At 54.3% G+C, this 12,820-nt stretch overlaps 1 protein-coding gene across 1 annotated transcript in view; it reads right to left on the bottom strand.

Moving 5' to 3' along the window:
* The window catches only part of EVI5L (ecotropic viral integration site 5 like), a 110,891-nt gene that overhangs the window by 57,088 nt on the left and 40,983 nt on the right, over positions 1–12,820 (bottom strand). Inside the window, exons 6-8 of the mRNA XM_068997996.1 lie at positions 9,898–9,972; positions 5,516–5,641; positions 1,252–1,395 (exon numbers count right to left, since the gene is read on the bottom strand). Coding sequence (XP_068854097.1) covers positions 1,252–1,395; positions 5,516–5,641; positions 9,898–9,972 — 345 coding nt within the window. The remainder of the gene's footprint in view (positions 1–1,251; positions 1,396–5,515; positions 5,642–9,897; positions 9,973–12,820) is intronic.

Raw genomic sequence — 12,820 nt, 5'->3', positions numbered from 1 at the left:
CTAAAATCCCACGGGATCCTCCCGGCGCCCCCTCCCCTAAAATCCCACGGGATCCTCCCGGCGCCCCCTCCCCTAAAATCCCACGGGATCCTCCCGGCGTCCCCACCCCTAAAATCCCACGGGATCCTCCCGGCGCCCCCTCCCCTAAAATCCCACGGGATCCTCCCGGCACCCCCTCCCCTAAAATCCCACGGGATCCTCCCGGCGCCCCCTCCCCTAAAATCCCACGGGATCCTCCCGGCGTCCCCTCCCCTAAAATCCCACGGGATCCTCCCGGCGTCCCCATTTCTAAAATCCCACGGGATCCTCCCGGCGCCCCCTCCCCTAAAATCCCACGGGATCCTCCCAGCGCCCCCACCCCTAAAATCCCACGGGATCCTCCCGGCACCCCCACTCCTAAAATCCCACGGGATCCTCCTGGCGTCCCCACCCCTAAAATCCCACGGGATCCTCCCGGCGCCCCCACCCCTAAAATCCCACGGGATCCTCCGGCGTCCCCACCCCTAAAATCCCACGGGATCCTCCCGGCGTCCCCACCCCTAAAATCCCACGGGATCCTCCTGGCGTCCCCACCCCTAAAATCCCACGGGATCCTCCCGGCGCCCCCTCTCCTAAAATCCCACGGGATCCTCCCGGCGCCCCCACTTCTAAAATCCCACGGGATCCTCCCGGCGCCCCCTCCCCTAAAATCCCACGGGATCCTCCCGGCGTCCCCTCCCCTAAAATCCCACGGGATCCTCCCGGCGCCCCCTCCCCTAAAATCCCACGGGATCCTCCGGCGTCCCCTTCCCTAAAATCCCACGGGATCCTCCCGGCCACCCCACCCCTAAAATCCCACGGGATCCTCCCGGCGTCCCCTCCCCTAAAATCCCACCGGATCCTCCCGGCGTCCCCTCCCCTAAAATCCCACGGGATCCTCCCGGCGCCCCCACCCCTAAAATCCCACGGGATCCTCCCGGCGCCCCCTCCCCTAAAATCCCACGGGATCCTCCCGGCGCCCCCTCCCCTAAAATCCCACGGGATCCTCCCGACGCCCCCTCCCCTAAAATCCCACGGGATCCTCCCGGCGTCCCCTCCCCTAAAATCCCACGGGATCCTCCCGGCACCCCCACTCCTAAAATCCCACGGGATCCTCCCGGCGCCCCCATCCCTAAAATCCCACGGGATCCTCCCGGCGTCCCCTCCCCTAAAATCCCACGGGATCCTCCCGGCGCCCCCACGAGTCGGGACCGGGGTTTTTTTTGGGGATACCTCGTACATGAAGATGTCGAAGACGCGCGTGGCCACGGGCAGGGGGAAGGTGGTGAGGAAGAGTGTGAGGAACCAGGACGAGGCGTACATGGAGGTGAGGAAGCTCTGCGAGCGGAAGTGCACGTTCAGCTCCGGCAGCTGCTCCTGCGACCCCAAAAAAAAAAACCAGCGGGAATTCGGGATGGGGGACGGGGGAAGGTTGGGGATGGGGGTTTGGGGATGGGGGCGGAGGGAAGGTTCTGGGAGAGGAAGGGGGTTTGGGGGTGGTGGGTCAGGGGGTTCGGGGGTGGTTGTGGTGGGGTTTTGGGGGGTTTTGTGGATGGTTCTGGAATCTTGTGGATGGTCCTTGGGTCCCATAAATTGTCCCTTTGGGGTCTCATGGATGGTCCTTTGGGGTCCCATGGATGGTCCTTGGATCCCATGGATGGTCCTTTGGGGGGTCCCATGGATGGTCCTTTAGGGTCCCGTGGATGGTCCTTGGATCCCATGGATGGTTCCTTTGGGGGTGCCATAAATTGTCCCTTTGGGGGTTTCGTGGATGGTCCCTGGATCTCATGGATGGTTCCTCTGGGGAACTCATGGATGGTCCTTTAGGAGTCCCATGGATGATCCTTCAGGAGTCCCATAAATTGTCCCTTTGGGGTCTCGTGGATGGTCCTTGGATCCCATGGATGGTCCTTTGGGGTCTCATGGATGGTCCTTTGGGGTCCTATGGATGGTCCTTGGATCCCATGGATGGTTCCTTTGGGGGCGCCATAAATTGTCCCTTTGGGGTCTCATGGATGGTCCTTGGATCCCATGGATGGTCCTTTGGGGTCTCATGGATGGTCCTTTGGGGTCCCATAAATTGTCCCTTTGGGGTCTAGTGGATGGTCCTTGAATCCCATGGATGGTCCTTTAGGAGTCCCATGGATGGTCCTTGGATCCCATGGATGGTCCTTTGGGGTCCCATAAATTGTCCCTTTGGGGTCTCGTGGATGATCCTTGGATCCCATGGATGGTCCTTTGGGGGGTCCCATAAATTGTCCCTTTGGGGTCTCATGGATGGTCCTTGGATCTCATGGATGGTCCTTCAGGGGTCCCATAAATTGTCCCTTTGGGGTCTCATGGATGGTCCTTGGATCTCATGGATGGTCCTTCAGGGGTCCCATAAATTGTCCCTTTGGGGTCCCATGGATGGTCCCTGGATCCCATGGATGGTCCTTTGGGGTCTCATGGATGGTCCTTTATGGGACCCATGGATGGTCCTTTGGGGTCCCATAAATTGTCCCTTTGGGGTCCCATGGACGGTCCCTGGATCTCATGGATGGTCCTTGGATCTCATGGATGGTTCCTCTGGGGAACTCATGGATGGTCCTTTAGGGTCCCATAAATTGTCCCTTTGGGTGACCCATGGATGGTCCTTTGGGGTCTCATGGATGGTCCTTGAATCCCATGGATGGTCCTTTAGGAGTCCCATGGATGGTCCTTGGATCCCATGGATGGTCCTTTGGGGTCCCATAAATTGTCCCTTTGGGGTCTCGTGGATGGTCCTTGAATCCCATGGATGGTCCTTTAGGAGTCCCATGGATGGTCCTTGGATCCCATGGATGGTCCTTTGGGGTCCCATAAATTGTCCCTTTGGGGTCTCGTGGATGATCCTTGGATCCCATGGATGGTCCTTTGGGGGGTCCCATAAATTGTCCCTTTGGGGTCTCATGGATGGTCCCTGGATCCCATGGATGGTCCTTTGGGGTCTCATGGATGGTCCTTTATGGGACCCATGGATGGTCCTTTGGGGTCCCATAAATTGTCCCTTTGGGGTCCCATGGACGGTCCCTGGATCTCATGGATGGTCCTTGGATCTCATGGATGGTCCCTGGATCTCATGGATGGTTCCTCTGGGGAACTCATGGATGGTCCTTTAGGAGTCCCATGGATGATCCTTTAGGGTCCCATGGATGGTCCTTCGGGGGTCCCATAAATTGTCCCTTTGAGTGACCCATGGATGGTCCTTTGGGGTCTCATGGATGGTCCTTTGGGGGTCCCATGGATGGTCCTTTAGGGTCCCATAAATTGTCCCTTTGGGGTCTCGTGGATGATCTTTGGATCCCATGGATGGTCCTTTGGGGATCCCATGGATGGTCCTTTGGGGATCCCATGGATGGTCCTTTAGGGGTCCCATAAATTGTCCCTTTGGGGGTTTTGTGGATGGTCCTTGGATCCCATGGATGGTCCTTTGGGGGGTCCCATGGATGGTCCTTTGGGTGTCCCATGGATGGTCCTTGGATCCCATGGATGGTCCTTTGGGGTCCCATGGATGGTCCTTGGATCCCATGGATGGTTCCTTTGGGGGTGCCATAGATTGTCCCTTTGGGGTCTCATGGATGGTCCTTGGATCCCATGGATGGTTCTTTGGGGGTCCCATGGATGGTCCTTGGATCTCATGGATGGTTCCTCTGGGGATCCCATGGATGGTCCTTTGGGGTCTCGTGGATGGTCCTTGAATCCCATGGATGGTCCTTCAGGGGTCCCATAAATTGTCCCTTTGGGTGACCCATGGTTGGTCCTTTGGGGGTCTCATGGATGGTTCCTTCGGGGATCCCATAAATTGTCCCATTGGGGTCTCGTGGATGATCTTTGAATCCCATGGACGGTCCTTTAGGAGTCCCATGGATGGTCCTTTAGGGATTTTATAGACGGTCCCTGGATCCCATGGATGGTCCCTGGATCCCATGGATGGTCCCTGGATCCCATGGATGGTCCTTTGGGGTCCCATGGATGGTCCTTTGGGGGTCCCATAAATTGTCCCTTTGAGGGTTCCATGGATGGTCCTTTGGGAGTTTCATGGATAGTCCCTGGATCCCATGGATGGTCCTTTGGTGGTCCCATAAATCACCCCTTTGAGGGTCTCCTGGATGGGTTTGGGGGCTCTCATGGATGGGTTTGGGGGCTCTCATGGATGGGTTTGGGGGTTCCATGGATGATGACTTTGGGGGTCCCATGGATGGTCCTTTGGTGGTCCCATAAATCATCCCTTTGAGGGTCTCATGGATGGGTTTGGGGGTTCTCATGGATGGGTTTGGGGGTTCCATGGATGATGAGTTTGGGGGTCCCATGGATGGTCCTTTGGTGGTCCCATAAATCATCCCTTTGAGGGTCTCCTGGATGGGTTTGGGGGCTCTCATGGATGGGTTTGGGGGTTCCATGGATGATGACTTTGGGGGTCCCATGGATGGTCCTTTGGTGGTCCCATAAATCATCCCTTTGAGGGTCTCATGGATGGGTTTGGGGGCTCTCATGGATGGGTTTGGGGGCTCTCCTGGGGGTTCCTGGCTCTCCTGGATGGGTTTGGGGGCTCTCCTGGGGGTTCCTGGCTCTCATGGATGGTCCCTGAAGTGTCCCACAGATGGTCCCTTTGGGGGCTCTCATGGATGGGTTTGGGGGCTCTCCTGGGGGTTCCTGGCTCTCCTGGATGGATTCGGGGGCTTTCCTGGGGGTTCCTGGGTCTCATGGATGGGTTTGGGGGCTCTCCTGGATGGGTTTGGGGGTTCTCATGGATGGGTCTGGGGGTTCTCCTGGGGGTTCCTGGGTCTCATGGATGGGTTTGGGGGATCTCCTGGGGGTTCCTCATGGATGGGTTTGGGGGCTCTCATGGGGGTTCCTGGGTCTCATGGATGGGTTTGGGGGGTTCTCCTGGGGATTTGGGGGCTCTCCTGGATGGGTTTGGGGGTTCTCCTGGATGGGTTTGGGGGTTCTCATGGATGGGTTTGGGGGTTCTTCTGGATGGGTTTGGGGGTTCTCATGGATGGGTTTGGGGGTTCTCCTGGATGGGTTTGGGGGTTCTCATGGATGGGTTTGGGGGCTCTCCTGGGGGTTCCTGGCTCTCATGGATGGTCCTCTGGGGGCTCTCATGGATGGGTTTGGGGGCTCTCCTGGATGGTCCTTTGGGGGCTCTCCTGGATGGGTTTGGGGACTCTCCTGGATGGTCCTTTGGGGGCTCTCCTGGATGGGTATGGGGGCTCTCCTGGATGGGTTTGGGGGCTCTCCTGGATGGGTTTGGGGGCTCCCATGGATGGGTTTGGGAGCTCTCCTGGGGCTTCCTGGCTCTCCCAGCTGATCCCTGACATATCCCCCGGACGATCCCTTTGGGGCTCTCCCTGATGTTCCCCTCAACCACCGACGATTCTCGGAGCTTCTCCAAGCCCCTCCCAGGACCCGGCCGTGGAGGATCCACCTGAGGGGCCACCTCAGCCCCCCCTGTGCCCATTCCTGGTGGCCCCACCTGGAGCAGGAACTCGAACTGGTAGATGCAGAGGCCCAGCTCGGCCATGCTGGGCTTGAAGAGCTCGCGCAGGCGGTACTCCTGCATCAGGCGCACGAAGACGCAGAAGGCCTCCTCCTCCGGCATCTGCGGGGCCGGGAAACGTGGGATCCTCGGGGAATGCCCCCCAAAAAAAACCCCCTTGGGATCCTCGGGGAATACCCCCCAAAAAAAACCCCCTTGGGATCCCCGGGGAATGCCCCAAAAAAACCCCCTTGGGATCCTCGTGGAACACCCAGGATTGACATGGAACACCCAGGATTCCCAAAAAAAAACCCCCTTGGGATCCCCTGGGAATGCCCCAAAAAAAACCCCCTTGGGATCCCCGGGGAATGCCCCAAAAAAACCCCTTTGGGATCCTCGTGGAACACCCAGGATTCCCATGGAACTGCCGGGATTCCCATGGAACCGCCGGGATTCCCAAAAAAACCCCTTTGGATCCCCATGGAACACCCAGGATTCCCATGGAACTGCCAGGATTCCCCAAAAAAAACCCCCTTGGGATCCCTGGGGAATGCCCAAAAAAACCCCCTTGGGATCCCCGGGGAATGCCCCAAAAAAAAACCCCCTTGGGAACCTCGGGGAATGCCCCAAAAAAACCCCCTTGGGATCCTCGGGGAATGCCCCCAAAAAAACCCCCTTGGGATTCCCGTGGAACACCCAGGATTCCCCGTGGAACACCCAGGATTCCCCATGGAACCCCCAGGATTCCCAAAAAACCCCCTTGGGATTCCCGGGGAATGCCCAAAAAAAACCCCTTGGGATCCCCGGGGAATGCCCCCCCAAAAAAACCCCCTTGGGATCCTCGGGGAATGCCCCAAAAAAAAACCCCCTTGGGATCCCCGGGGAATGCCCCCAAAAAAAAACCCCCTTGGGATCCTCGGGGAATGCCCCAAAAAAAAAACCCCCTTGGGATTCCCCGGGGAATGCCCCAAAAAAAAACCCCCTTGGGATCCCCGGGGAATGCCCCCAAAAAAAAACCCCCTTGGGATCCTCGGGGAATGCCCCCAAAAAAAACCCCCTTGGGATTCCCCGGGGAATGCCCCAAAAAAAAACCCCCTTGGGATCCCCGGGGAATGCCCCCAAAAAAAAACCCCCTTGGGATCCTCGGGGAATGCCCCAAAAAAAACCCCTTTGGGATCCCCGGTGAATGCCCCCCAAAAAAAACCCCCTTGGGAACCCCGGGGAATGCCCAAAAAAACCCCCTTGGGATTCCCCGTGGAACATCCAGGATTGACATGGAACACCCAGGATTCCCATAGAACCGCCGGGATTCCCAAAAAAACCCCTTTGGATCCCCATGGAACACCCATGATCCCCATGGAACACCCAGGATTGACATGGAACTGCCAGGATTCCCCAAAAAAAACCCCCTTGGGATCCTCGGGGAATGCCCCAAAAAAAAAACCCCCTCGGGATCCCCTGGGGAATGCCCCAAAAAAAAACCCCCTTGGGATCCTCGGGGAATGCCCCAAAAAAAAAACCCCTTGGGATCCTCGTGGAACACCCAGGATTGACATGGAACACCCAGGATTCCCATGGAACTGCCAGGATTCCCCAAAAAAACCCCTTTGGATCCCCATGGAACACCCATGATCCCCATGGAACACCCAGGATTGACATGGAACTGCCAGGATTCCCATGGAACTGCCAGGATTCCCAAAAAAAAACCCCCTTGGGATCCTCGGGGAATGCCCCAAAAAAAAAACCCCCTTGGGATCCCCTGGGGAATGCCCCAAAAAAAAACCCCCTTGGGATCCTCGGGGAATGCCCCAAAAAAAAAAACCCTTGGGATCCTCGTGGAACACCCAGGATTGACATGGAACACCCAGGATTCCCATGGAACTGCCAGGATTCCCCAAAAAAACCCCTTTGGATCCCCATGGAACACCCATGATCCCCATGGAACACCCAGGATTGACATGGAACTGCCAGGATTCCCATGGAACTGCCAGGATTCCCAAAAAAAAACCCCCTTGGGATCCTCGGGGAATGCCCCAAAAAAAAACCCCCTTGGGATCCCCCGGGGAATGCCCCAAAAAAACCCCCTTGGGATCCTCGTGGAACACCCAGGATTGACATGGAACACCCAGGATTCCCATGGAACTGCCAGGATTCCCCAAAAAAAACCCCTTGGGATCCCCGGGGAATGCCCAAAAAAACCCCTTGGGAACCTCGGGGAATGCCCCCCCAAAAAAACCCCCTTGGGATCCTCGGGGAATGCCCCCCCAAAAAAACCCCCTTGGGATCCCCGGGGAATGCCCCCAAAAAAAAACCCCCTTGGGATCCTCGGGGAATGCCCCAAAAAAAACCCCTTTGGGATCCCCGGGGAATGCCCCCCAAAAAAAACCCCCTTGGGAACCCCGGGGAATGCCCAAAAAAACCCCTTGGGACTCCCCATGGAACACCCACGATTCTCATGGAACACCCAGGATTCCCATAGAACCGCCGGGATTCCCAAAAAAACCCCTTTGGATCCCCATGGAACACCCATGATCCCCATGGAACACCCAGGATTCCCATGGAACTGCCAGGATTCCCCAAAAAAAACCCCCTTGGGATCCTCGGGGAATGCCCAAAAAAACCCCCCTTGGGATCCTCGGGGAATGCCCCAAAAAAACCCCCTTGGGATTCCCCAGGGAATGCCCAAAAAAAACCCCCTGGGGATCCCTGGGGAATTCCCAAAAAAAAACCCCCTTGGGATCCTCGTGGAACACCCAGGATTCCCATGGAACCGCCAGGATTCCCAAAAAAAAACCCCCTTGGGATCCTCGGGGAATGCCCCAAAAAAAACCCCTTTGGGATCCCCGGGGAATGCCCCAAAAAAAAAAACCCCTTGGGATCCTCGTGGAACACCCAGGATTGACATGGAGCCGCCAGGATTCCCAAAAAAAAACCCCCTTGGGATCCTCGGGGAATGCCCCAAAAAAAACCCCCTTGGGATCCTCGGGGAATGCCCCAAAAAAACCCCCTTGGGATCCTCGGGGAATGCCCCAAAAAAAACCCCCTTGGGATCCTCGGGGAATGCCCCAAAAAAACCCCCTTGGGATCCTCGGGGAATGCCCCAAAAAAAACCCCTTGGGATCCTCGTGGAACACCCACGATTCTCATGGAACACCCAGGATTCCCATAGAACCGCCGGGATTCCCAAAAAAACCCCTTTGGATCCCCATGGAACACCCAGGATTCCCATGGAACTGCCAGGATTCCCCCAAAAAAACCCTTGGGATCCCCGGGGAATTCCCAAAAAAACCCCCTTGGGATCCCCGGGGAATGCCCAAAAAAACCCCCTTGGGATTCCCCGTGGAACATCCAGGATTCCCCATGGAACACCCAGGATTCCCAAAAAAACCCCTTTGGGATCCCCGGGGAATGCCCCAAAAAAAAACCCCCTTGGGATCCTCGTGGAACATCCAGGATTCCCATGGAACACCCAGGATTCCCATGGAACTGCCAGGATTCCCCAAAAAAAACCCCCTTGGGATCCCCGGGGAATGCCCAAAAAAACCCCCTTGGGATCCCCGGGGAATGCCCAAAAAAAACCCCTTGGGATTCCCCGTGGAACACCCAGGATTCCCCATGGAACCGCCAGGATTCCCAAAAAAACCCTTGGGATCCCCGGGGAATGCCCCAAAAAAACCCCTTTGGGATCCCCCGGGGAATGCCCAGGATTGACATGGAACACCCAGGATTCCCATGGAACTGCCAGAATTCCCAAAAAAAAACCCCCAGAATTCCCAGAAAAACCCCTGGAATTCCCACAAAAACCCCAGAATTCCCAAAAAACCCTGGAATTCCCACCAAAACTCCCCAGAATTCCCAGAAACCCCCCAGAATTCCCACCAAAACTCCTCAGAATTCCCACAAAACCCCTCAGAATTCCCACCAAAACTCCCCAGAATTCCCAGAAAAGCCCCGGAATTCCCACCAAAACTCCTCAGAATTCCCACAAAACCCCCAGAATTCCCAGAAAAACCCCCAAAATTCCCATAAAACTCCCCAGAATTCCCACAAAACCCCCAGAATTCCCAAAAAAACCCCCAGAATTCCCACAAATCCCCCGGAATTCCCAAAAAACCCCAGAATTCCCACCAAAACCCCTCAGAATTCCCACAAAACCCCCGGAATACCCATAAAACCCCTGGAATTCCCAAAAAAAACCCCAGAATTCCCACAAAACCCCTGCAATTCCCACAAAACCCCCGCAATTCCCACCAAAACTCCCCAGAATTCCCACCGAACCCCCAGAATTCCCACCAAAACTCCTCAGAATTCCCATAAATCCCCCAAAATTCCCAAAAAAACCCCCAGAATTCCCAAAAAAAAACCCCCGGAATTCCCACCTGCATCAGCAGCAGTCCCACGATGAAGGCGCTGCCCTGGCAGTAGCCGACCTCCCGATCCACCAGGGAATAGGCCTGGGAAAAAAAAAAGAGGGAAAATCCCCCCAAAATCCCCCCAAAATCCCCCCAAAATCCCGGGATTGGGGCGGCCTCGGGGCCGGGAATTCCCAGGGAATTCCCAGCGGGAAGAGCGAGGCCGGAACGAGGCTTCGGGGAGGAAAAGGGGAAAAGGAACCGCGGCGCTTCCGGGGGGGGGGGAGAAAATCCCTCGGGAAATTTGGGGTGGGAGCAAATCCCTGAAAATTTGGGGTGGGAGCAAATCCCCTAAAAATGAGTTTGGGGTGGGACCAAATCCCTGAAAATTTGGGGTGGGATCAAATCCCCTAAAAATGAGTTTGGGGTAGGGACCAAATCCCTCAAAATTTGAGTTTGGGATGGGACCAAATCCCTTAAAAATGGGTTTGGGGTGGAGCCAAATCCCTGAAAATTTGGGATGGGATCAAATCCCTGAAAAATGGGATTGGGGTGGGACCAAATCCCTGAAAATTTGAATTTGGGATGGGACCAAATCCCTTGGAAATTTTGGGGTGGGACCAAATCCCTCAAAAATGGGATTGGGGTTGGGAGCAAATCCCTGAAAATTTGAGTTTGGGGTTGGGACCAAATCCCTTAAAAATGGGTTTGGGGTGGAGCCAAATCCCTGAAAATTTGAATTTGGGATGAGACCAAATCCCTTAAAAACGAGTTTGGGGTGGAGCCAAATCCCTGAAAATTTGGGATGGGATCAAATCCCTGAAAAATGGGATTGGGGTGGGACTAAATCCCTGAAAATTTGAATTTGGGATGGGACCAAATCCCTTGGAAATTTTGGGTTGGGATCAAATCCCTTAAAAATGAGTTTGGGGTGGGACCAAATCCCTGAAAATTTGGGGTGGGATCAAATCCCCTAAAAATGGGATTGGGATGAGACCAAATCCCTTAAAAATGGGTTTGGGGTGGAGCCAAATCCCTGAAAATTTGGGATGAAACCAAATCCCTTAAAAACGAGTTTGGGGTGGGAGCAAATCCCTTGGAAATTTTGGGGTGGGATCAAATCCCTCAAAAATGGGATTGGGATGGGACCAAATCCCTTAAAAATGGGTTTGGGGTGGGACCAAATCCCTCAAAATTCAGTTTGGGGTGGAAACCGAACAGATTGGAATCAAATCCCTCAAAATTTGAATTTTGGGATGGAACCAAATCCCTCAAAATTTGGGGTGGGATCAAATCCCCTAAAAATGGGCTTGGGGTGGGAGCAAATCCCTGAAAATTTGGGGTGGGAGCAAATCCCCTAAAAATGGGATTGGGATGGAGCCAAATCCCTCAAAAATGGGATTGGGGTGGGAGCAAATCCCTGAAAATTTGGGATGAAACCAAATCCCTTAAAAACGAGTTTGGGGTGGGAGCAAATCCCTTGGAAATTTTGGGGTGGGATCAAATCCCCTAAAAATGGGATTGGGATGGGACCAAATCCCTGAAAAATGGGTTTGGGGTAGGAGCAAATCCCTTGGAAATTTTGGGGTGGGATCAAATCCCTCAAAAATGGGATTGGGGTTGGGAGCAAATCCCTGAAAATTTGAGTTTGGGGTTGGGACCAAATCCCTTAAAAATGGGTTTGGGGTGGAGCCAAATCCCTGAAAATTTGGGATGGAAAACAAATCCCTGAAAAATGGGATTGGGATGGGACCAAATCCCTGAAAATTTGAGTTTGGGGTGGGACCAAATCCCTTAAAAACGAGTTTGGGGTGGAGCCAAATCCCTCAAAATCTGGGGTGGAATCAAATCCCTTAAAATTTGGGATGGGACCAAATCCCTTAAAAATGGGTTTGGGGTGGGAGCAAATCCCTGAAAATTTGAATTTGGGATGGGACCAAATCCCTTGGAAATTTTGGGGTGGGACCAAATCCCTTAAAAATGGGCTTGGGGTGGGACCAAATCCCTGAAAATTTGGGGTGGGATCAAATCCCCTAAAAATGGGATTGGGATGAGACCAAATCCCTTAAAAATGAGTTTGGGGTGGAGCCAAATCCCTGAAAATTTGGGATGAAACCAAATCCCTTAAAAACGAGTTTGGGGTGGGAGCAAATCCCTTGGAAATTTTGGGGTGGGATCAAATCCCTCAAAATTTGGGGTGGGAGCAAATCCCTGAAAAATTCTGGGATGGGACCAAATCCCCTAAAAATGGGATTGGGATGGGACCAAATCCCTTAAAAATGGGTTTGGGGTGGGGCCAAATCCCTCAAAATTTGAATTTGGGGTGGGACCAAATCCCTCAAAATTCAGTTTGGGGTGGAAACCGAACAGATTGGAATCAAATCCCTCAAAATTTGAATTTTGGGATGGAACCAAATCCCTCAAAATTTGGGGTGGGATCAAATCCCCTAAAAATGGGATTGGGATGGGACCAAATCCCTTAAAAATGGGTTTGGGGTGGAGCCAAATCCCTGAAAATTTGGGATGAAACCAAATCCCTTAAAAACGAGTTTGGGGTGGGAGCAAATCCCTTGGAAATTTTGGGGTGGGATCAAATCCCTCAAAAATGGGATTGGGATGGGACCAAATCCCTTAAAAATGGGTTTGGGGTGGGACCAAATCCCTCAAAATTCAGTTTGGGGTGGAAACCGAACAGATTGGAATCAAATCCCTCAAAATTTGAATTTTGGGATGGAACCAAATCCCTCAAAATTTGGGGTGGGATCAAATCCCCTAAAAATGGGCTTGGGGTGGGAGCAAATCCCTGAAAATTTGGGGTGGGAGCAAATCCCCTAAAAATGGGATTGGGATGGGACCAAATCCCTCAAAAATGGGATTGGGGTGGAGCCAAATCCCTGAAAATTTGGGATGAAACCAAATCCCTTAAAAACGAGTTTGGGGTGGGACCAAA

Source organism: Aphelocoma coerulescens, chromosome 30 (assembly GCF_041296385.1).
Source record: "Aphelocoma coerulescens isolate FSJ_1873_10779 chromosome 30, UR_Acoe_1.0, whole genome shotgun sequence".
NCBI lineage: Eukaryota > Metazoa > Chordata > Aves > Passeriformes > Corvidae > Aphelocoma > Aphelocoma coerulescens.
This window is presented reverse-complemented; position numbering and strand designations above follow the sequence as displayed.